The following is a 24,955-nucleotide window of genomic DNA, read 5'->3' as shown; positions in this document are numbered from 1 at the left end:
TCCACAGCTCAAACACTGCCAAGGGAAAGAGTTAGTGGCACTCTTCCAGACAGTATTTATAGTTTTTAAACGCAGGCCATTTTGTTATCCTCACCTAGTATTACTTTCACGAGGTCCATAAAACAAACCTCCCAATGAGCTTTTTGTCAGCCTCGTTTTTCACACATTTCTAGACTGTTGCTACAAGAACGCTGCTTTTTCCCTCCCTGAAGCCACAGGCTTGTTTACTAAATTTGGAAACACAAATCCCTTTAGAGCAGTATAACTCACAACCAAAGATAGAAACATTTGGCTAATTTCAATGGATAGGAATAGATTGGATTAAGGTTTTGTGACTTAGGAAAGCTCACACTCAACCTGCTCACTAATTACACCTACAGTGACCCAGTACCCTGTCTGTGGGGTGCTCTGCCTCTCCGCTGGAACCACTGGCATACGAATTTGGAGAAACGTATCTTCCACCACCACTGGATTTTTTTATTGGCAGCTTTCCTTCGGGAGAAGACAGCAGCGCTTCTGTCTGCTTTGCAGACAACACTGCTGGGAGCTACCCAGCCCCTCACCGCCCCAGCCCACTTGTCTCAAAGAGCCTGTGGGTGGATTTACACTGCTCCTGCGTGGTTTTCCATGCCTTGGATTTCATCCCCCCTGCCTTCCAGGGGCTCACTGAACGCTCAACAGCTCATAGACCTAAAAGCTGCGGTGCAGGCACCTCGATGCTACACCAGAGGCTACATCCTTACTCACTCTGCCCTGTTCCCAACACCCGCCTGCAAAATAACAAGACTGACATGCTACTTGTTTTTTTGCTGCTTGGATCTTCTGCAGTCACTGAGATTTTGAGAAACTCCAAGGTGATGTTGGTTGGAAAAGATCCTTCCTGAAAGGCATCTGAGGCCTCGGGCAGCTGTGCCTGTGCCAAGGGTCAGCCGGGTCCCACAGTCCACGGGCCCACCTCCATCCCCACCAGCTGAAGAGATATAACATCAAGAGAACCGACTCCATGCACTTCTCTGGAAATGATTGCCACCAGTTTCAACTGGCTTCAGTGTTATCATTTATTAGCCATGCTATTTAATACTGTAAGTTACTATTACAGATAAAAGTCAAGCAGATATTCCAGGGTAATCGTTACACTTTTCCTCTGAACTTTCGTTGGGGAACAGTTCACTTAGCACTCAAACAAAAATCCCTATGAAAGCAGTAGTGCAATGATTTCCCTAGTTTAATTTAAAGCAAGTGTCACAGGCTCAGACAATGCTAAGAACTGCTCCTTAGCATCTCATCTGTGAGGACTTCGCTATCCAAGGCAATAAACCCCTGAGACAAACCCTTTTGCTTACCTGACCCCACTGTGGCGCTATCGCTAAGCATCACTCCTGCTGTGTTCCCCTTTAAACGCGTGCATGGAACTAAATCCAAGCAGCAGTCTTTACGGTTTCACTGTAACAGAAACAAGAGAGATGTTCCAATCTGGTTTTGCTGGCTTGGGCTTTCCAAATACACGCTCACATCAAGATGCCTCACAGTTGTACACTTTGAGGCATCCTTTATTTACACGCGATCCTATGCTTGGACACATTTGCTGCTTTGTCTGTGGAGTGGCAAACAGATGCCATCCCTGTTGAGCCTTTTAATGCAATTGTGGAGAGATATGATCTGGATTTAAGCTTAAAGTGCCAGAATGAAGCCTTCACTTCGGAAACGGACTCGGAGTTCTTGAGCAACACTGTCTCTGACTTCTCCAAGCACTATGATCACTGCTTTCAGCTCCCCTCTTACCTCCCTTTTCTTTTTACTCCTCCTCTTTCATATATCCCAAGACACATTTACAGGGCATTCTAACTTTCATTCTTTCCTCCACGTGGCTCTGCAAGGAACGGATTTGGTTTTGTTACTGTTGTGTCCTTGCTATTAAAGAAATGACCATTTAGGTTTAGTTTAGAAATAATACTGCTTTTACTAAACATGAGACTTCTGCTCTCTGCACTGGCTGCCCATTTGGGTTTACTTCACATTTAGCCAAACTCCAAGCCCACACAACAACTATAGAGGGAAGGGCAGGGAGGGGAAAGCAGAAAACTTGGCTGACACCCTGTGAGAATGCCTTCCTCATCTCCTGGTGGCAATGTCAAGTGACCAGCAAAAAGATAGGAAATTACTTTGTTAATGGACAAGGAACAAGAGTTACTAGCATCGGGCTTTCAAACACTCGGCTCTAATAGCTTTGCAACTCTCATCTATACTCACACGTGTCAGTATTACTATTTTTATTTTAAAAACTTTATTATTTGTGAGAAAACACTTCTTTCAAGATAACTACAATCATCAGCGAGATAAATATCCTGAATGTCAACAGAAGAAACTATTCCAATCCCCGTGCTGTAATGCTGGACAAAACATATGCTTTTGATTCAGAATTTAGTACATTTTCAATTAATGAATTGTGTAAGACACACTGACACTATACCCAGACAGCAGGGTCATTTTAACCTCCTAGCACTAGAAACAGCATGACTAATAGCTAATTAGACACGGTTTTGGACACAGGCCTGGGGGGTGGTGGTGGTACATTTTGTTATGCGTTAGTACGAATGTCTACAGACTTTGTAACTCAAAAAAAAAAAAAGCAAAAGCACACAAGAAGTGCTCGTTTTCTAGAAAAAACAAACAAACAAACAAAAAACATTTGTAATTTCAGTGGGAGAATTTAATTATCGTAAAAAATGATTCAAAATGTGTACTTTAAGAAAAAAATAGGCAGAACTTGAACATTTTTGAAAACTGGTTAATTGACAATCCTGAAAGCAGTGGTTCCCATTCACAAAACCAATCAAATGTGAGTAGCTGTCGTTTAAACTCCCCTGCTTTGCACAGCAAGCCGTGTCACTGTTTCAGGACTAGCCAGAAGTATTCAAGTGAAAGCAGCTTCCCTGTATTTATTCAATCCTTACTTTATCAGCCCATACAACTAAAGTAAATTTCTACAGTACCCAAAATGCACTATGGGATTAAAAGATGCTTGAATTTCTATGTTAAAACAATTTGAAGAAAAAAATAATTGATTCAACAGAATAACTTGCTACATCTATCAGCCTAGCTTTGAGCATGGTTCAGCTGAGAGTGATTCACCTAAAAATGTTACAGCATTAGTGCAGACATAACTGTACTTACAGGATGTGGAAGTTACTGGTGAGTCACCCCGCACTCCCCCTTCAGTATGTGAATCCCTGCTGAATCCCTGGGACTGGGGAAACGTTTGGCAAAAACACAGTTCATCAACAGGAGATGTTCATTGGCTTGTGGTTGAGAATTCTGGAATCTGGAATAAATAAGCTATGAAGTCCTACACCAAGCCTATGATGACCAGCTGCAGGCTCCTGTCTTTCCTCAAATCACCACCTGATTTCAACATTTTCTGGGGAGAATGCCACTCTCCAGTGCATCAGAAGTATAGCCTGAGTGTCGGCTGGACTACCGATTCCTTTTCCCCTCTAGAAAAGGACCTGCTGAAAAGGTTTACCAGTAGCCATTATTTTTGGTGGTAATCTTTTACCCTGATGGACACTTCAACTGAAAAATAGTTTTCTGGGCAGCAACAGGACATTCTTCTTCCATGCTCTTTCCTGCGTGAGGCAGAGCCCTCCCCTACAAGTTACACACCTGATCCATGTGGGACCAGCTCAGCCACCGTGCTTCATGCTCCAGAGCTACAAGCACTTGTGCTTATCAATTGCCATCTGAAGTGACTCAATATACAACACCAACAGACAAGCTTGTGAAGCTGTGGACATGGTGTTGCTGGCTCCAGAGGAAATACTCCTCCTCTAACTTCTTCTCCAACGATCTCGGTGCAGACTGACTACTGTTTATGGAGTGCATAGACACAGGCTGCCTCGAGGAAACCAGAATGATACCAGAAGTAAGAGCAATACAGTAAGAACAAAGCAAGAACAACCCTTGCCCCTGAAAGACAAAACAAAATCCAAACAAATAAATAAACAAACAAACAAAAACCAACCAACAACACTCACCACTCCACAGCCCAAACCTCTCACGGCTGAGTCCAAACCTTGGGTTTGATTCTGAGCTTGCTTTTAGTCCTCTTAGGAAGGACAGCTAAAAATACATCTGGCATTTGTGTGCCAGACAGCATAGCACAATCATAGAAGGGCTCCTAGAGAAACTACCAAGTCCAAAAAGGTCAGGACAATCTCACTGGAGTGCTTTGGATGTAGCTTCCTGCAGAGATGCTGTACTTGTTATCTACTCGTTAGAGATCAGCTATGTTCTAGGATTAGTTCAGTAACACCTTGCGACAGTGGAAAGCTGATACGGATCAGAGGTAAACAACCAAAATACAATTCATTTGAACTTTAAAAGATAAAAGACAAAAAAGGTTATTTCTTAAACCACAAGTAACATGAGTTTTTCATTGGTCAGTCTTGCAAACAGGCACTACTTCTTCCACAAAAGGCTACTTACAACCAAATCTTAAATAAGACATCTGAACGTATTAGACCTTAAATATCGAACAAAACTCTTAAGTCTCACATTTGACCTAACCTCTTTATGAACAAACTTATTTGTCATGTTACTAAATTATTAATTTTAAAAACAGCTCCATGGTTCTAAGACATAAAGCATAATTAGGAAAAAACCAGATGTACCGCCTTGCTTCCTTAGGACAATTTTATTCCAGTACTTTTTTCCTCCGGACAGAGGAAGCTATTGTAACTGAGCTCACAACAGCTCTTTTATAATAGAAAAAGTTACCAGCGTGCACGTAAGTTGCATTGAGAAGAAGGGCTCTGTACAATGCCCAGAGCCCGTGCCACCGAGAGCCACGCAGCTCTCTCCCGCTGCGGCTTAGAGAGCCCAGCCAGCCGCCCAGCTTTCGGGCTACACGAGCCAATGCTGGCCCACACGCCAACTTGCACAAGCGATTAAAAACAGGCCTTTTGTCCATCTGTCTAGGTGATGCTACAGTTTTAGCAACACTCTCCCGTTTTATGGTTATTTCGGGTTTTATACTTCAACAATTCACTCGTTTCTACGGGTATAACTGGCGTCGCTACGTACTGCATACATGCAGTTCTTCTTTTGTTACATACAAGTACGATTCAAAGGATAATGGCACTGAACTGACTCTTTTTACACTGGTTTTAATTCCTTCTTCCACTTTTTACAAGATTCAGCATCACAGAAGCCAAAAGGTGAAGGATTAAAAGAAATCTTCACATAAAAGCTCCAAGGATTGATATTTAATGAACTGTGAGATGTAAATCAATGCACAGCAGCACAGTTTAAGCTTAAAATACTAGGATAACATTTATATTAAAAATAATTCACCTACAGATAATACAGTCTAGTGTTTATTGTATGTTATGGAAGGTACACTTGAATTTCAAAAATTTAAAACATATAAAAAGTGGTTAGGGGCTAACATTTTATCAACATGTGATAAAGGTGTAAGAATGTTTATTATACAGCAGGGTACAATGGTAGTGTTAATGCCAACAGGGCACCACAGAAGTTAGTTTAAAAAAAATTTCCACTATGCTTTATACAAACAACATCACTTGCTGTTGTTTAAGAGTATCAGGAGAGGACTGCTGTCCTAAGGATAAGCAGTCCTATAACATTTTATGTTAGATAGTGTCATAGTACATAGATTGGTGAATGTTTCAAAATAAAACTAGAAATGCTGTAATTACTTCACAGAAATGCACATCCAATATTTGTTTTCAATAAGAACAATAGGTACAAGATTATAACTCTCCCTATATGAAATAATTTACACACAGATGAAAGCTACACTATCTAAAATAATCACTAAATACATTTTTCTTCTGGGAAATAAACAAGCAATTTTTGTTTTGCATGATCAATATCAAAAACATATAGCAGAAGTAGTATTTCTTTAAACATAACTGATGCTCTAAAATAAAAAAGAAAAGGAAGAAATGAGAAAAAAAAAAGATTTTTCCATGAATGTGCAACCTAAAATCAACCAAGCTTATATTGTAGTACAACCATATTAAGAAACCACTGATCAGAAATACAACTTTATGGAAAAAGTTTATAATCCACAAAACTGTTCATCAGGCCATAAAGTAAAATAGCTCCACAGTTTACAGATAAAACTGAGGCCACATAGATGCGTGCTATGTCTTATCTCCAGTAAGTAGATACTTAGGCAGAGGATGTGACACTTTGTTTGTAGACAGCATGGTATGCGTTTCTCAGCAAGACATAAGGGAAACAAGACTCCAAGAGATCCATTGTCAGGAATGGAGACTCCTGCACAATCTGAAAAACACCAGAAACACAAGGTTTTAAGGAACACCTTCAACTGGTTGCTGCTGATAATCTCTTCAGTGTAAGGATTTCTGGTCTGCACCACACCACCGACATTTTTCATAGCAAAAAGAAATAATACAAAGTTTGGGGACAGATGGGAGAGAAACAGACCACTATAAATTCACTGCTCCTCAAAGCTAGTCGTATGTATACGTAAAACCATGCATCATTCTTTCTATTTTCACAATATACAGAATATTAAAAGAAAAACCTCCCAGCAAAGAGGCTTCCACCCCCAATACTCTGAACAGCACTTCTTTAATGCAAAGTTTTATTTTAATATTGTATATACTAAATCAACAATGCAAATTACCTGAACAATGTGATACAATGCTCTAGGCAACAAAAGACAATGGTAAAAACGTGTCAGTGCTGGGAGAACAAAAAAGATTAATTCCTGACACTAGAATGCCAACAAGAATGACACGAGGCATTATCTCTACTGGTTGATGAACTACAACAACAAACGTGACTGTTGAAGCCACTTGTTGAACAATGTGATGTGGAGACTATTTCTTAAGTTAATAACACAACTAAAATAGACAAAAGCTTACCATGTCTAACAGTAGGTAAACAGACTCTCTGTTCCTTGTAGTAGTTTTGTCCGTCTCCTGGCCAATCTTCAGTAGACTAGACGATGCAAGCTACATACATTGAGTATTTCAAAGCAATAAGAAAAAAAAAAACAAAACCACAACATTGATCAGCTTCAGCTACTTTACTATACACACGCACACACACCCACACCCCTCTGAATACATAGATAAGCTATCTGATAGCACTGCACCTTACTAGCAACTACAAAGGAAAATAAACCTGAGGGCACTAACCATCACTGGGTTTCACTCTCATGGAGACATTTCTGTTTACTTCTAGAGTGTTTAATAAGCAGTTTGTGCTATTTTAATACAATAAAAGCCAATTCATTTATTGTGAAGAACGTGTATTCAAAGTAGATAAGCTGACTGTAATCAAGTTTACTGAAGTCAATTACACATCCCACAGAACAAGATCTCACTTGTTAAAAAAAAAAATCACTTTCCCAATATGCTTATAGACTTGTTACATTAAAAAAGGTAGAGTTCTCACTATTTGAAGTTATACCATTTTGTAGCAGAATGAAAAGCTGTTTCACTTTCAAAGCTGAATGTTTAATTGAAGAAATGTCACCCTGACTGTAAATGAATCATGTTTTTTTAAACCATAAGCACCTCACTTTACTAGTGTGTTTTTTTTTTTTTTTTTTTTAAAGATATCCCAGAAACTAGATATTCTAGAAACTTATACATAGACTTAGCTACAAACAAGCTCAGGATTACACAATACTATAAAATATGTGATCTCCAGATGATTTTGTAAACCACGTTTTCATGCCTTACAGAAACATGGAGGAAAAAAAACCACACCTCTTTTCAACTTTCAGATGCACAATCTTTTATGCACTCATACCAAGCAACAGCAGTATGCCTGAACCACGTTTATCAGAAATGGTTTTAAATTCAAAATAGTAACTTGAACATCTAACTTAGCATTCCTCTTGAACCAAAATCTGTAGCATAAAGTGAATATGCTTGCTTCAAAAGAATCTTAGCACATACTCATCAGTACTAAATAACCTAGGAAGTTTTTTTTTTCTCCATTTAACTAACTTTGACAGGAAAGCAGATCACCTCCAGCAGCACATTTTCTTCTAGAGAGATGTTTTCCTTTCGGACTAACAGCAAGTGGTACATAAAAGTTGTCATAAAAGATAGATTAACAAAATATCTGAACCATCAAGTCATGGTCTGTGCAGCAAAAGCAATGCTCTGAAACCAGTTCATGAACACTGAAAAACCTCATACCAGAAGTGTTTTTATCACATGAAACTATACTGGTTTCCTTCACTTGTCAAATGTAGGCAACTTGACACGACCATCTCTCTTTCATCTTTTACAGCCAGCAGTTGCTTTACACAAGGTCAATGGCTAAAGGTTTTTTCAGTTTAACAAAATGCAATGAACTTCCAGGAGAGAAAGATCCTTTGAAGGAAAAAAAATGAAAACTGCTTCTGTCATCTTGGTACAGAAAGCTACCATTACCCAAACCTTATAACTCTGTAAGGCACCAAAAATAAGAGGTGGGGGAATATTTGTCTCAGTCCAAGGACAAGCACCCAAAACCAAGAATCACTCAAAATCAGTGGCTTTTTAGGAAAATTGAAGTGAATCTGCCATTTCAGCCCTTAGTTTCAAGTAGCAGGCAATAAACTTTACAAATTCTATTTCTGGTTAAGAAGCACACCAAAATGAATTTAAAATACATCTCCAGCACCTCAGGGCTTCTGGCTCTTTTCTAAGCAGCACTAAAGATTTCAGAAGCTTTGATCTTCAACCTACACTAAAGCGTAACAAATTCCTCTCCCCAAATATCCTTGTAACGTGCAGCTACCAGACAGCTACTGTGTAAGGAGGGCTGACACGTCAAAAGGTTCAATGCGAAAAGCCACTCTGGAGTTACCTTCCATGAAAAGGTAAAATAAACTAAAAAGAGTCCAATACATCACGGGAAAAGCCTGCTAGACAGAATCGTGACTTTATCTCACTTTATCTTAGCTCATTTCTTTTGGCAGTCCCAGACTACTCAATGCAAAAGATGGTACGTGCTAAAATACTAATAAACAAAAGGTTATACTGAAAAAAAATTATGGCACTAGTAGTCTTGTGCTACTGTTACTTTCTATCACCGAACACAACTGACTACTGCTACAGGACTATTCCTAGATTTAATTTATGTACACACTGCTATTAACAATGTGTTTTGTGGTATTTTTTTGTGCACCACAACCAACCTTTTATGAAATCAGTTGCATTACATCCCAAATTACAGTTTCAACTTCTACGTGAATTTGGAAATGCTTCCTGAAGTCAACAGGTATTTTTCTTGTTAAGATATGACTTTAAACTGATTTCTAGACTTGAAAAAATTAACAGACATCTGATTTCTTGCCAATCAAAATCAAGACTGCATTATACAACAATCTCGATTTCTCTGCAACCTGTAACTGCACAGAAACAGGTAACATTGCAGTATGAAACAGTACTGCTACTGGAAAAATCGTTGTTTATCCGTATCCATCCATGCTAGTCTAAATCTTTACAGTATGTCCTTGCGATTAAGATCACTCATGGCTGATTACTGCAGTCAAGGCAACACTTGGAATCACAAACACATCAACACTTTAATGACAGATCTATGAAAACTGAACTACGTATCAGACGGACTGGGGGGCAGTGGGGAGCCAGAGTTCCCTCTGTTTAAAGAAGCTATCTTTAGGAATTAAATCATACATACAGCCAAAAATTCTTTTAGACGGTCTTCAATGCTTCCCTTGTGGATGGTAAATAAAGCTGCAGCAATCTGGTTGATAGCTTTTGCCAAGCAATGAATGTTGTTGCAATGCCCTAAACAAAAACATATACAAATTACATCAGCATTGTGTTTGAAAATGACAGTGTTTTGGAAAATGTTACCAAAGAGTAAACAGACTTGTCACAATGGAAGATCAACTGCTAGCGCCTTACACAACAGCAGCCAAGCACTCGTTCACACTGAACTTGGGACTGGGAGAGCAACCATAAGTATGGATCTCCCCTCCAAATGCTGTAATAGTCAGAACAACCTGACAAAGATCCTCGTGGCTTTTAGAAGGAAAGAAAAATATATTGGGAGTTTATTTGGTTATTACAGAATTTGAGAGCGAACAAAGACTTGTTCTACAGGAACAAAACTGGTGAACAGAACAAGGAGCAATGGCTTTAAACTGAGAGAGGGTAGATTTAGATCAGAAATTATTTACTCAGGGGGTGGTGAGGCACTGGCACAGGCTGTCCAGAGAAGCTGTGGATGCCCCCATCCCTGGAGGTGTTCAGGGCCAGGCTGGTTGGGGCTTTGGGCAGCCTGGTCTGGTGGAAATTGTCCCTGGTCATGGCAGAGGGGTGGAATGAGATGGACTTTGATGTCCCTTCCAACCCAAACCATTCTGTGATTCTATGAATTACTGACTGCTGTATATAACACCTTGCCAAAATTCACCTAAGCTTCAGAGGACTGGAAGGTGATTAGATGACACCAGCTTTCAAAGGGAGCTACAACTAAAAAGCAAGAAGAACTGCTCGTCAGTCAGCCTGCTACCTCTTCTAGGCAACTTAGCCAAGTCTGCCACTTTACAACAAAATTCATACATACCTAAACAAATACCTTGGGAAAGTGCTAGAGCCTGAAAAGGAAGAGGTCTTTGAAGGCGTTAAAAAGCATGGATGCGTGCAAATAATGCTGGCAGGTTATTCTTACCAGCCCACTTTTTGACCATTGCTGAGGGCTAAGCTCATTATTTTATTCAGTCATTTATCATAACTCCAAGATGGTGCTCAAATAGTGAGGTCAGCTAGACCCTGTGTGATTCCCTCCTCCCTGCATATTACCGTACTCATTTACAAGGCGTTTAACTTGGTGTTTTATTATCCATTTTACTCAGTGTCAGGTTATCTATGTGCAGCTCCTCACTCCTCTAACATCCTTAAGAACTTCGCAGACACAAAAACTCTCACCTCACCCTTCACCACCCTTTCCAGGTGGACTATGAATAGGCTGACCTGTAGGTCCCAGCAAAGATCCCCGTGGTTCTCCCCCTGGAGGCCCTCTTACCCGTCTGGGCAAGAGCCAATACCCTACTGTCTCCTATTTTTTAATTAAATAGGCTGTGTAAATATGGTAATCAAGAAATGGATAATCACTTTGGATCAGTCAAGAACACATGCTCTGCTTAATAATGCTGATTTAAATTTATATTACTTTCTCAAGTGACTTGACTTCTGTGATGAAGAGACTGTACAAAAAGCATCAGGAAGGGGAATTGAACCAACAAACTGTGGTCTTGCAATCTGTGGCAGGTTTCAGGTATTCAGAAAAGGCTGTCTCTTGTAGACCAGTATTCTTGTCTAGCCTCTAGACAACAAACTAGCATTCTAGTCTGGTATTTGACTAAATTCGGATTTCTCACTGGGAACAAAAACAACGGTCTGTTAGAGCCTGAGCCTTTATCTGGAGCTAGTGGAAGAAACAGCCTTGATCTTGAAGAAGGCAGAGAGAACACAGACATTGCTAAAGCTGTCCAAGAACTGCCTGTAATTGGGAGGCATGTCTTGCCAGAGCAGAAAGCTGAAACTCCTTCAAATCTGTGGCTTCTTGATGGTAAAAAAAAATATTCATGATTTGGCCAGAGAATTTACTTCATAAAAAGCTGCATTTATTAAGTTCCCATTTGGCAAATAGTATCTATATTTGAAGTGTATAAAGCCAGATGTTCTACAATACGGGGCAGAACAAGAAAATATTATTATGCAAGGAAGGCAGGACTGACAAGGTCTATTCTGTTTGCTCAGTTATTTTTGTAGAGTGAACATATTTATATAGTTCTTTTGCCAGACTATTTTTCTCTTAATAAAAAAGAGTCTACTCAGTAAAGAATTACATAATACAGGGACCACATCTCATAAAATCAGTGCCAACTCCTAATACAGGCTTATTTGAGTTCTAGATGTAATTTCTCTCCAGTCGCAGTTTTATGAGATCTTATTAACTTAAGAAACCACTTATGAAACAGGCTTTGCCTGACTTCGCAGTAAGAGTTACCAAATATAAATTAAATTATAGAAACTGGAATATTTAAGCTACATAATATAAAATAGATACAAGATAACTTTATCTACTGTTTAAGTCTGCTTGCAACCTACAGACTAAGATGGTCCTTAGTAGAGAGGGAAATTCAAACAAAACAAAACCACACAAGCTCCAACCTTCTGGGGAAAGCACACGGGCAGTCACATCTAGCTGGCCTGACCTGGTTCCCTAGAAATATGTTTTTAGAGGGCTGGGTGTTTCTCACAGACTTCTTTTACAAATAAATATTAAGAAAATATAATGATAATAAAAATTTTAATACTGTCCCTTTGGCAAATAGTATAAGCTTTGAGACTAATATGTAAGATACTCTTGGAGGAAAAACTGGTATCAAAAGGTGCTTCCAGCTGATTTCTTTTACAAAACTCCAAACAATAAATATTTAAGAGATGTGGTCTTAAGCATGCATAAGTGAGTTCATTTGGATGAAGTTAAGAAAACTGCCCTAGCTGTGCTTTAACGAGCAAGTTTCTCCCTGTCCCTACCGACCATTTCATAGTCCTTCTTGCCTGTATTTTGAGTTTTTCCTTTAGCCATCATGACTTTGAAAACACACACACAGCAGTAGAAATACTGAGTGTAGGTAACATGAAAGAACTTTGCAGGACACAAATTGTTCTCCCTGTTCATCAGAACAATCTGTTAACTTCAAAATTCTTGACCTTTCAAATCACTATTCAGGTTCAACTCACAGCATCAGAAATTTATTCAACTTCTTCATAATGGGCAAAAGGCTACACTGCTTAAAATGAAACTTGAGTTAACAAAAACCTGATCTTCAAATTGAAAAAAATGTTCCCTATCAAGAAAGATAATTTACACATATAATTACAAAATCTTTAACCCCATTCAAAACCCCAACCTTGGGTGCGGAGTGGTCCCCCCCCCAAAAAAAAATGCAATTTGCATACCACAAAGTGATAGAAGGCTTTCAGAATTTTTGCTCTTTTTTTGGTATTTTATATTTTCAGAAGTCACTTTAGACACTGCGTGAGTTACACTTCGTCCTGATTTAAAGTAAAGCGACTTAAAAAAATAGGAAAAAAAAACACCTTCCCACTGTATCCGGTAAATGGGTGCAGAACAAACCTGGTCTTTTATGCAAGCCATGCTACACACCACAACAGAACTAGTTCGAACAGCTAAAAGGTGACTTTTGTATGTACTGGAACAGATTTGTCAGTCATCCTTTTTCAACTTAGATTTGTCTGAAAGAGCCTTTTTTTTTGGTGAATTACATGCAAAGAATTTCCTTGAGGCAAAAGCTTTCTCTCTCTTTCCCTTCCAGTTGAACTATTCTGTGGGATACAATTCTGTCCATAGCTCATACCTCACAAATCCCGTCTTCAAAACGTTATGCTTAGTAATATGAACAGCACATTAAATACCTCATATGAGTATCACAAAGCCAATAAAACTATTGCTAAATCATCTGTACTGTTGCACTAATTAACAGAGAATATATGCTCTACCAATTCCACATATTAGTCCAAGATTGCCCCCTACAGTATCTGAACTGCTCTCAAAATCTCAAGTAAGAGACTCACACTTCTTATAGAAAATTCTCTCAAACAAGAGTTAAGTAAATGCTTTTCAAAGTACCTTTCAAAAGACCTTTTCTGGATTGGGGATAGCTGAGCTTTAAATTTTCTTCACTGCAAAATTTAAGTAAATATTTACAGCAAAAGCACTCAAGAAACTCCCAGGACTACTATGAAGAAAGCATTCATAGCAAACAGCTGACTCTACATTACCTTCAATGGCAGGGCTATACTGAGACATCACGTTGCTAGCCAAAGTTGGCAAGGACACTGCCACGAAGACCATGAGAAGGCAAGCGATTTTATATTCTTCTTCTGGACTAATGTTTTCTGAAAACAAAAATAATAAAAGCTCTTTAATTCAAAAATCATCTCAAAATGTGTATTTTCAGCTGTAGGTTGTTTAGAGTATAAAGCGTTTGACCAAACTGAAATTTAAAACCAAAACCAACAAAATCAGTGGTAATGTTGTGAAGGAAGGAATCCTATCGCAGTTCTGCCAGAAGACACGGGGTGGAGCTTCAAAATGTCCAGCTTGTTATCTACAAAGATGAAGACTGCTGCTAGCCTGTCACTTCTAACTATTTAGTTACGAAGATTTTAATATGTTGAGTAGTTCTCATGTAGTAGTTTTAATGCTGGTGTAAATCCAGTTACCACTCTAAGAAGAGAGCTCCTCCAGCACTCTTCCATTGGCAAATGCGCAGAAGGCAGTGAGGTGCATTCATCACAATTCGCACTAGAAGGATGTTCCTTTCAAAAACATCATTGCCACCACACCTCAGCGTTCAGTTTAGCTTATAAAAGTCAATGGTTGGTAAAATACAGAACCTAAATCTCTACACACTGATTTACTAGAAGTAGAACACAAACAACAAAGAAGGCAAGAACCAAAATACAAGATCCAAACCAATCATGAAAACACAAACATTCCCTGGCCTGTTCACACAGCTGAAATATTTCAGGGCAGAACAATGAAAACAATCTATTTAAAATGCCATTTCTGAAACTTGCTGTCTTCCAAAGATATACCTATGTATTTTACACATATGGTACATATAAGCAAATACACATTTATATCTTAAGGTATATGACTATATTGTGCTCGACACATTTAAGTTTTAATGCTAAATTACCCTTTGTGAGTTATTTCTTTTTTCTCCTCCCAAACATCTATTAAAGTAAAAAAAAAAAAAAAAAAAAAATCAGGTTGACATTTAAAATAGTCACAATCTGATTAGAACATTAACTATCCATTACACATGGGAACAAAAGCAATAAAGTGCTCAGTAAGGAAGACAGGGAACAAAGCTGAAGACTGCCAGAAAGCACTTAAGGATCTTAATTCATGCCTTCCAAACTGCCAGTGTAAACAAAATTGAAAAGCTTCAACAGTGGTGCTTTAAAGTGAGAGGAAGCACTACACATGTGAGGACATCAGCATGCTTGTTTTGCTTGTTTTACATGTTCCCCCCTTGCAAGCTGCATGTTAGCACTTGTATATTAAACCAGTAATAATGTTGTGAAATTCACAACTTCAGCTGGCATTTACCTTCTAGTGCCTACTTAACATGACACAGACTTGTTACAGGTCTATAAGAGGGAACTGATTACATCTGTAGTGTTCACAATCAAGTCCTACTTTCATTGTCCCCAAATTACTGAAGTTCTTAACCATTAGCCATTAAACTCCTTCAGCATCTATCCATTACTCTTCTCTAGGTCAAGAAGATAATTTGTATGCGGTTGAAAAGATTCTCAGATAACATCTATGCATTCTAGGCAGCAGGCACAAAATATTCATGCTTTGTCATTTACGAAGTTCATCGAAGGAATAAAAAAGGACCCAAACATACAAGTCTCCTAGCTCTCTAAACACCTCAGTGCCTCAGGGCACTTCTTTTACTTCTCCTGTGATTTTTTCCCCACTTAGATCTTTTAAATTGTAATTTCTTACCTGACTTTTGGGAAGACAGTGCTACGACCAAGGCAGGATCAATCTCACAAGGCAATCCAGCAGCTGATGACAGTTCGTATACATTCATTGCCACCTGAGGACCAGAAGAAAGATAATTACAAGGAAGACAACATTGAATGGTTTTGTGTAAACATGATGAAGCAGTTATGCTGACGTGTTTAAGATGTTTATATTAGTTTGAAGCATTAAGGGACTTTCAGCTTAGCTAAATCAAGATAAAGAGCCTCGGCATTATTTTATTTTATTTTTTTTTGCCTCTAACCTACACTGAACAGCTCGGTCGGTACTTTGTGTGCTGGATTATCATTTCTTTTTGTCAAGCCAAACAAAGCTTGTATACTTTCCTACATCACCTCCAAAGCAAACATCCCGACTTCCAATTAGCTGTTTTCTGCCTTTCTTTCCTGCTCAAAAAACGAACAGATTTGCTCTACCAGATCTATCAACTAACATCTACAAACACAGCATTTTTAGACAGAAGCCAAAGCTCATAATTTGATGAAATACTAGAGTAAGGCAGAAAAGAAATCTTACAACATTCAAATTTGATACAGATTCTGTGTCCAGAGATTCCAAGTGCCAGGATCACTTACAGCCTAATTCTTAACAGTTGGAGGAACTAAAAACACCTTGAAATGTAGTCCATTTTCAAGCATGCCTCAGGCTGTACTTTATATTGTCGCTTACAACTGTGTATTTCTTCCTTCCCTAATTTAGGCTTTGAATAAAGTATCTGAAGCTGTAGCTCAGACCGAATCTCTCCAAAAGCAGGTCTCTACCAAGTACAAAGGACCATGAGAAATGCCGATGAAGTGCCTTACTGACATTAACAGCTGAGAAGTTTTACACCTCTCCCATAAATTCTCACAAAGAGTTGGTCAGCTGCAGGCAGGGGATATTGTGCAGACTGTATTTACTCATTTTGCCCAGCCTGGACACCTGAGGGCTAGTTCTGACATGAAAATACACTGCTTTGTTCACATGGTGCTCTGCTGCCAGCAGGACATAAGGTAACTTGAGTACAGAGCTGCATTAAGAGAGTTACCAACATCTGAACAGCAGCTAGCTCACAACAAAACCATTAAGGAATACAAAGTGGATCAAGAATAGGCCTGTCTCTAAAAGCCTATATAGACATCCCAACAGCTTAACACTAAGAATAACAAAATAAAGGGAGAACAAATCCTCATTTTACTAGCCATCCCAAATCATAAATTTCAGGGATACCAAAACAAAAATCACGTTTCATATCAAGTATGTATTTCATTAACAGATTTAGAGCTATTTATGCTTTATCACAAATTCATCATACAGGATATTATTGTGTTACTATACTCTAAAATATGTGATTGTTCTAATCCACTGTACAAAGACTTGTGAGATCCGTACACAACTAGACCAGGGAGAAAGTTCAAACAAGGAACTGCTGATTTTCTACAGGGCTTAATTGTTAGCAGGCTTGTAGCTCTGGCTGCACCAACAAGCTGTTTTCAACACAAAGCTCTGGCAGAGTTATGAGGTAGCACATGCCAGAGTTCCCAGTATTCCCAGTAGGCACTATGGATAAGACTACACAGGTTTGGCTCCTTCTCCACGCACAGTCCTCCAACATTATCCTTGCAAGCCTGTACTCTCAAACAAGGCTACATGGCATCATGCCACACCACAAGATGTGATACCTACGCTGATATCATACAAACACCATACTGGTGGACTGAACTATAGCTCTTGTATTATTTTAGACACTTTGAACTGGGAGAAATGCACACAAAATAGGTTTATCTAAGAATCATAGTGAAAACAGGCAGGGCCCAGAAAAGGCCAGCAGCCAACTATCATATAAAGCAGGGGTGACCAGGTGGTGCTGTGTGGCGTATGAGCCAGGGAGAAGTCCTCAAAATGGTTTCATTTAGCAGTAGATATCCTTTTTGACATCTAATTGTTCCAATGACTGCAAGTCACACCAGTGACTTCCAGAACAGAAGCAGCAAGTACTATACTTCATGTATACTATGTACTAGTACTATGCTTCAATGTATCTGCTGGCACAAATGAGTTCAGTGATGTCTTCAGAAATCCATTTAGATGTTCAACATGATCTAGAATCACCAACTTTAAAATGTCAATAATAAAAATATTATCTTCAAGTATTTATTACTGTTGCAGCCTTTATCCTATACTATTTTTCAGTACTTCTTTGATATCAGGGGTCATAAGATGCCTTTGTAAAAGATTAGGCACAAGCAAGCAGTGAACTTTCCTTCTCATCTCTTCCACATGCTTGATTCCCCAAGTTCAATAAACATAATACTGTTGCAAAGAAACTAACTGATAACTGATGTAGTGAGAATTTTTCTCTAAAAAAAGGCTTTTCTTGAGAAGTGCAAAGGAAACTTGCATCATTTTAATATAATTACCATAAGCCAGCATCCTGGAAGTTCATTTTCCATAGCATTTCCACAGAATTTCTATTGTGGTATACATTTCAGTCTTTTGTGGGACATAAAACATTTATGTCCAGTTTACCAGCATTAGAAGTTTCAGAAGGCACGTGAAATTTTAGTAAGTTATATTCTTCACACAACCTCGACATTTTCAGACTGCGTAACTGTGCCTTGTCAAACGATGATGATCACTGCAGTGGACTATGAATTTTTTTTGTCATCAGTATATATATGCACACCTGTATTTTTTGTTTTGTATAGAGGAGAAGGGTTTATTTATTTAATACATTCCAATAAACAACAAAACTTTTTCTTTTTTTTGCACAAAGAATAAATGGCAAAACTTAAAAACCCTTAAAAACCAAACTTGACTCAAGAGGAGTTTTCTAAAAATTGCTTCTGTCAAAATGAAGAGTTGTGCGAAGTACGGCTGCTACACGCTTCCTGCATCACCACAATACCTTTAAGAAGGCTTGCAGCCCTTCATGGGCTCCAAGTAGGAAGGAGAAGGTAAAAACCAAGCTAAGCTGCAGCTACTGTGTATCCAAAATGAACAGCCATGTAATATACTAAGAAGGATTTCGGAATGGAAGCATACTACCATTCAGAATCAAGGCATGTAATCTGTGTTGCTAGCTTTTTTCAAACATGTCAGAGACTATGTTCAGAACAATTTTCAATTCAATGTGAAAATCCATGCCCAGACCTCCAAACACAGAGTCCTTGGAAAGTTTAGTTTTACTAGTTGCACTGCTCATACTGTGAAGACACAGCATTCTTGTCCTTATTGCTTAGTCATATTTTAACAATTGATAAATTTTGTTCTTAATTCTTTCCATGAAATTTCTCAAATGTGATCACAGGCAAATAGGAACTCGTGCTCACCCCATCAGATTTTTTTCCCAGAACATCAGTACGCTGCAGAAGCACAATTACTTAGCTCTTTGGAAAAAAAACATGTTTTTTTCTTCAACATTTATCATTTAAGTAAGGGGCATGAAAGTCTTGCCCCCTAGGTGTTTTCAGTCACCTCCACAAATGACTCCACCACTCATTGGGCCCAACATTACCTTCATGTCAGTCTCTCTTGGAATGTGATCTTTGAAGTCCTCGATGGAACTTACAAGGAAAGGAATGTGGTAGGATAAGACCTACAAGAGACAATTGCAGAAAATGAGAAAACGATACTTTCATGGTAACGATCAATTAGACACCACTGTTATTTTATTGCATTCATTTTTGATGAGCTATTTTATGCATATTATTTTATGGATTTAAGACATTAAAGTCCAGTAAACCCAAAAATCGAGCAGTTGGTGAACAAGCAAAAAGCAAGCTTTTAAAGCTTACTAAACGCTAAAAACACTGAGACATGCTTGAACTAAAACCTGAATGGTTTAATGTAGTATTTCTCTAAGCAGTACTCAAGAAGTAGACCTTTTTTCTCCCACAACTCGCAATTCAATGTTCACTTATGACAGAGTATTTTACCCACGTGCCAACCTTTTACGTAGCATCATTTCTGAGCACTGAAGTTTCAAATACCTTATTATTAGATAAAATTTAATGAAAATTATTTGGAATATATTCAGTTATTTCTTACATCTCTAAGTGCTTCCTGTGCCAGCGACCGAAAAGACAAGATTACACCAATAATCGTCATTCTCTTCAAAACACTGTCAACAGCTGCAGGGAAACAAGAACAATAGTTATCAAGAACCTCTTTATGAGTACAAGCTGATTTTTTTTTTTAAAAAAAGAAAAAAACACTTAACAAAATACTGAAAGACACATGGTACTGAAAAGCACAGGCATTCCTTAATACAGCCAAAATAAACATGTGCTTAAGCAGGTTTTTAAATCTGATCTGATGATGGGATTTCCAGTAGAAGACATTTCCTGTTAACCACTTCATGGAATGACCCCGTTACACACAGTTGACAGTATTCAATGCTATCACTAGTTCTGCATTTTCTTGAGGCCGAAATGTTCCACTCTAATAGTAATTTGTTAAAAAAATATTATTTATATTAACTATATTGCAAAATTTCTTTCAATAAATGCAATAATTAATTCACTGTGAAGGAATCCGAAGCATGTGTCAAAAAGACCCATGCTTCCTACTTTATAGCCACATGTACATCTAGATAATTGTTATGGCTATACGTTATCAGCCTTGAAGGAAAAAACAATGCTAAAAGCTCCACACTGCTGTACTGTCTGCACTGAAACCTTGTTTTTGTCTGTACATGAGAAGACTGGAAAAGTTTTGAAAAGGTGCATCAGTTTATGAGTTCACATACAGTAACCAGCATACATTTTGCTGCTTCTGTAAGCTTTGTACAGCAACATTAATTTTTCTTGCATTCTTTACAAAGATAAGGATAAAAACAACTCTGTACCAATAGTAGCACCCTGCTAATTACCCACATGATAATCTTTTAAAGAGTGCTGCCATCTGGTCTGGCTTGTCAAAGCTGGTCCTCATTTGTGTTAGAACTTCAACATTCTCCACCACAAGTTTCTAAGGAGAAGCAATGATTCAGGTCAGTTACAGATTCAGACACGTTAGCAGGATAAATGCTTGATTTCAGTTTGGCAGAGAATGAACTGAGCTCATGGAATACAGACATACCCCCAGTGCATTCTAAATGGAACTACAGCATCAAAATTACCCTCAGGACCTGCTCTACACAAAAGCAAGCTCTGAATCAAAAAGCAGAAGATCAGATAACCCTTGAAACATTTTTATATTCAGAAAAATGTACTTAAAGGAATGACCCTCAGTAAAACTAAGCAGTAACTCCTCATGTTATTTCGCTTTCTATAAGAAAAATAAGCTTGCGTTAACAAAAAGGCAGATTCCAAAAGCAATTCCTTCTCGTGGGTTGCTCCTTTCACTGGATATAAATTTAAGACTGGCCTGACGTCAGGACTACAAATTTAACGATGGAAAAATTGAAAAATGGAATAAAGAATGCAAGAGTCAAATCATTTAATCTTGGTGAAGTTTACTTGGAATTTTCTTCCATTACAACACAAAATAAAAGCATAAATAAAATTTGTCACAACTCCCATGTATGCATATTATAGGATATAGGTAAAAGTAATAACTTCCCTGTAACTGTTCTCCAAATATATAAAGATTCATATTTAAATTACTAAAATTGCATAATCAGATCTATAAAACGTTAAATCCAAAAAGCATTTCTTGCTAGCTGAGAAACTTATGCTTTGCCAAGTAGCATTTTTAAACTCTCTTCAGGCAAGAAATAGGTACTTTCTTCTTAAAAATAATGTTTTTGCAGTTTGATTACCAACTGCTCCATTTCGGAAATGGAAAATATGATTCTCTCTCTTTTTATGGAGGAAAACCAGCAGCTAAAGAAGTTTAGAAAACTTATGTGGTGTGTGCTTCTGAAGATTAAGTGAAGAAAACTTTTCCCTACTGTTGAAGAGAACATAATCCAGTGCTTTGTGTACTACACAGTATCAAGGTAGGAAAAAAAAAATAAGGACAGAAACAGAAAACAGTATATTCTGGACTGGGGGCAGTCTTTCAAAGTGACTAATTTTATTTTTCAGGTGGATTCATCCTGACCCAGCTCAATTACTTAGCAGCAGAACCAAAAGAGTGACCAGGAAAGCTAAAATTCATCAGACGTGCAGGTCATTATAGGCCTGGAGCTTAACTGAAGATATACCATGTATAACCTAAAAAAAGAAACACAAAGGAACTTACTGCTAGGGATCCGACAATAATTGACCTTTGACAGTTCTGCTACCTACTTTAATAGCTTTATCTTATTCAACCCATGCTGAAAACAGGGCAAAACATAGCAACTGGCAAGAAGTGAAATTAAGTTTTATAGTAAATACTCCTGTGACCACAGGAAGAGAATAAACAAGATGACTTAAACCATAATGCTGCTATGAAATAAACTGTGGTCTCTGTTTAGTCACACCCAGTCAAGTAGCCCATGCAAAGACCTCTCAGATAACAGTACGTTGTGTCATGGCTGTGCTATTTCCATAATCTCTAGTCTATCCATAATTCATCGAAGTCTGCCCATTTTCACTCTTATTTTAAATGAGAAGCAAAGAAAGAAAGATACTACAAAAGATCCAGCAAAACAAACGCTTCCAAGAATTTGCACGTGTGTGCACATAGAAAAAAATGAATTTCTCTGCTGAAAGCCAAAGCCAACAGACAGATCGATCACTGGTCTGCACTGAAATCAAGATGGGCAATTTTGAACCAACTGATGTATCAGAACTTGGCAGATGTGTGACATTTGAATTTCAATCCTTTAACGCTCCAGAATGAAAGATTGAAGGCAATAGCCCACACACTGTTATTGAGTCAAGCTTTCAGCTTCACAGAAATAACCAGCATATTGGTTTAAGATTTAAAAGGGACAGGCTGGATTACAGTTCAAACAGTTAGTTATATGAGGCAACATCCAACACCCCCCTCCTTCACGTACAAAACCAACACCTGGTCCCACTGTGGGAAGCAAAGCAAGCATTTTGAACCTTACTCTCTTAATAAATTCCCCATTCTATCCTCTTGGTGTTTCCTTTCCCCCAAACACAGATGTTTCTCCATGCTCTCTGCAAAGCCAACTGCATCTGAGCCAAAGAGATGAACATTTTATTGCTTTATTGTTCTCCTCCAAATATGTGGTCATGTGCACGTGGATCTACCTTATGTTCTGCTTATCCTTAGCAGCATCAGAAAACAAATGTCGGAGAATTTAAAGTTGGCTTTTTAAAAAGCATATACGGAGCTACAATAACAAACATGTTGGTTTTAAGGAAGTATGACAACCCAAGAGTAAGCTGAGAAAACAGCTCCCAGAGAACATCTGTCCATTGGCTTTGTGTTTTACTTGAAACGTGACAGATGTCACTGTGCATAGCCAGGACCTATTAAATTTAACCTTCAAAATTACAGCATTCTTAACTAGCAAGCCTCATCCTAAAACTCAGCAACCGGAAGGGGCACAAAGAATCAACTGCCCTGTCCAGCTCTGTGTTGGTCACTTGGGTCAGGGTTGCACCTGGTGAAGAAGCACCCTCTCTCTTCAAGGTGTGCCAACAAAAGGCTTCAAATCTTTTAGGGCATCGTATGTCCTAGCATCTCAGCAGCACTAGCATTCACAATGTTTACAGAGAGAACGAGATCTTCGAAAATATAACATGGGATGTATTAGAAAGACACAAGGCCAGGCTGGATGGGGCTTTGAGCAACCTGGTCTAGAGGGAGGTGTCCATGCCCACGGCAGGAGGGTTGGGACTAGATGATCTTTAAGGTCCCTTCCAACCCAAACCATTCTATGGTTCTATGACACACGCTTCGAAAGGCCTGGTGTGCTAATAATAGTAATAAATAGTTGAAGAAACAGTGAAAGTTCCTTATATCCGTAAGGACTGAATGTGCCTCTTTAAAAAAGCAACATACATGAATGGATACAAAAAATATTTCTTGCAATTATTGGTTAAATAAATTCAAGATGAGATGTAGTAACTTGGAAATGACTTTAGAAGAGTAAGTCACGAAAAACAAATATATGCCTATTAGTGGCATTTTTATAGTTTGACTATCATGGGCAAGTAGTATATGCTATTGAGTTTATTAAAGAATCTTTCCAGAAAGACTTAATTACACAGGCATCACATGCTTCCCTGTCAATCCACAGTAACATACATAATAAAGAAAGTAAGTCCTTGAAGATGCCTGCAGGTTTGTCTAAGACACACATGAGTTTTTCATGCTGAGTTTTGGAAGTCAACAGAGATGGGGAAGCTCTCTGCAAGCATCTGGAGGTCTTAAAAAGCATTTCTCTTCCCACTTATGAGAGAGAAAGAGACTTGTCTCTTAACTCAAGCCATCTAGCAAAAATAAAAAGGACCATAAAATCCTGACCAGCTATTGAGGAGTGTGGTATACACTTGTTTTACATGGACAAGGGTACTACAAAGTAATGGTAAAATTCACAGCTTTATCAGTTTGTGTGATGCAGTCACTTCATAAGGATGACACGCAGAAACGCGGCTATTAAATATCCTAAAGGAAGCTGAAACAGAGAACTCCCTCTCCTTCTTCCCACCCAGCCTTGGTTACCTTAAACTCCCCTTCTTCCCACCCAAACTTCCTTGGTTACCTTAAGCTCAGCAACCTGCGATGAAATGTGCCACATCAGACTTTCACTTAGGAACTTCATGCCATATGGTCCCAGAAGTTCTGAAAGGGCTCTCATTTCTGAGAAATAAAACAAACTGTTCTACTTCAAATGTTCCTTATGCAGTTATGTGATGTTCATCATCTATCTAGCAATAGCATTTTAATTAAAAAACTATTTCATGTCTAAAAACAATTTTAGATAGTAGAACTTGTAACAAAACTGAAGCAACAGTCACCAACACATCATACTCCCATTGCTGTAGCTCAAAGACCCCGCTCTTTAACTTTTTTTTTTTTAAACTAAAAAAATAGGAAAAACAAGCTCTCTCAAGGCACAGAGGCAATAGGAATAAAAAGAAACTGAAATACTACCGAAAATTAACAAGTGCTGTCTATAATCTAACAGCTTAACAGTTGCTCTAGTTCCAACTACTCAAGCAGATGATAACTGTCTTTCAAACATTCAACAGAAACATTGAACGAAGTTTACCTGATATGTCGGAGTATTCTTCAGCATTAAATGTTAATTCATTTTCTGTAGGCAAATTCACAAAAGCCTTCATGGCTGGAAAATAGGCTATGTGACCATTGCTGACTTGTCTTAGCAAAGTTTCCAAATACCTTATCAGAAAGGGAACAAGTTTTAGATAAAGACATTCACAGATACCTCTATACAAATGAAATGCCCTTGTTTGATAAAGAGACAGCAAAGCCTGTAGAC

General features: G+C 38.3%; 1 protein-coding gene across 5 annotated transcripts in view; it reads right to left on the bottom strand.

Annotated features, from left to right (window-relative positions):
* Window positions 1-5,149: 5,149 nt before the first annotated feature.
* Window positions 5,150-24,955, bottom strand: part of NCKAP1 (NCK associated protein 1) — a 59,513-nt gene continuing 39,707 nt past the window's right edge. For all 5 annotated transcript variants that reach the window (XM_032189746.1, XM_032189747.1, XM_032189748.1 and 2 more), the window contains 10 exons: window positions 24,725-24,855; window positions 24,215-24,312; window positions 20,478-20,571; window positions 19,651-19,733; window positions 19,118-19,198; window positions 15,583-15,676; window positions 13,839-13,955; window positions 9,697-9,806; window positions 6,918-7,007; window positions 5,150-6,312 (listed from right to left, as the gene is read on the bottom strand). In XM_032189746.1, coding sequence (XP_032045637.1) covers window positions 6,196-6,312; window positions 6,918-7,007; window positions 9,697-9,806; window positions 13,839-13,955; window positions 15,583-15,676; window positions 19,118-19,198; window positions 19,651-19,733; window positions 20,478-20,571; window positions 24,215-24,312; window positions 24,725-24,855 — 1,015 coding nt within the window. In that variant the 3' untranslated portion in view covers window positions 5,150-6,195. The remainder of the gene's footprint in view (window positions 6,313-6,917; window positions 7,008-9,696; window positions 9,807-13,838; window positions 13,956-15,582; window positions 15,677-19,117; window positions 19,199-19,650; window positions 19,734-20,477; window positions 20,572-24,214; window positions 24,313-24,724; window positions 24,856-24,955) is intronic.

This window comes from Aythya fuligula, chromosome 6 (assembly GCF_009819795.1).
Source record: "Aythya fuligula isolate bAytFul2 chromosome 6, bAytFul2.pri, whole genome shotgun sequence".
In the NCBI taxonomy this organism is placed as follows: domain Eukaryota; kingdom Metazoa; phylum Chordata; class Aves; order Anseriformes; family Anatidae; genus Aythya; species Aythya fuligula.
This window is presented reverse-complemented; position numbering and strand designations above follow the sequence as displayed.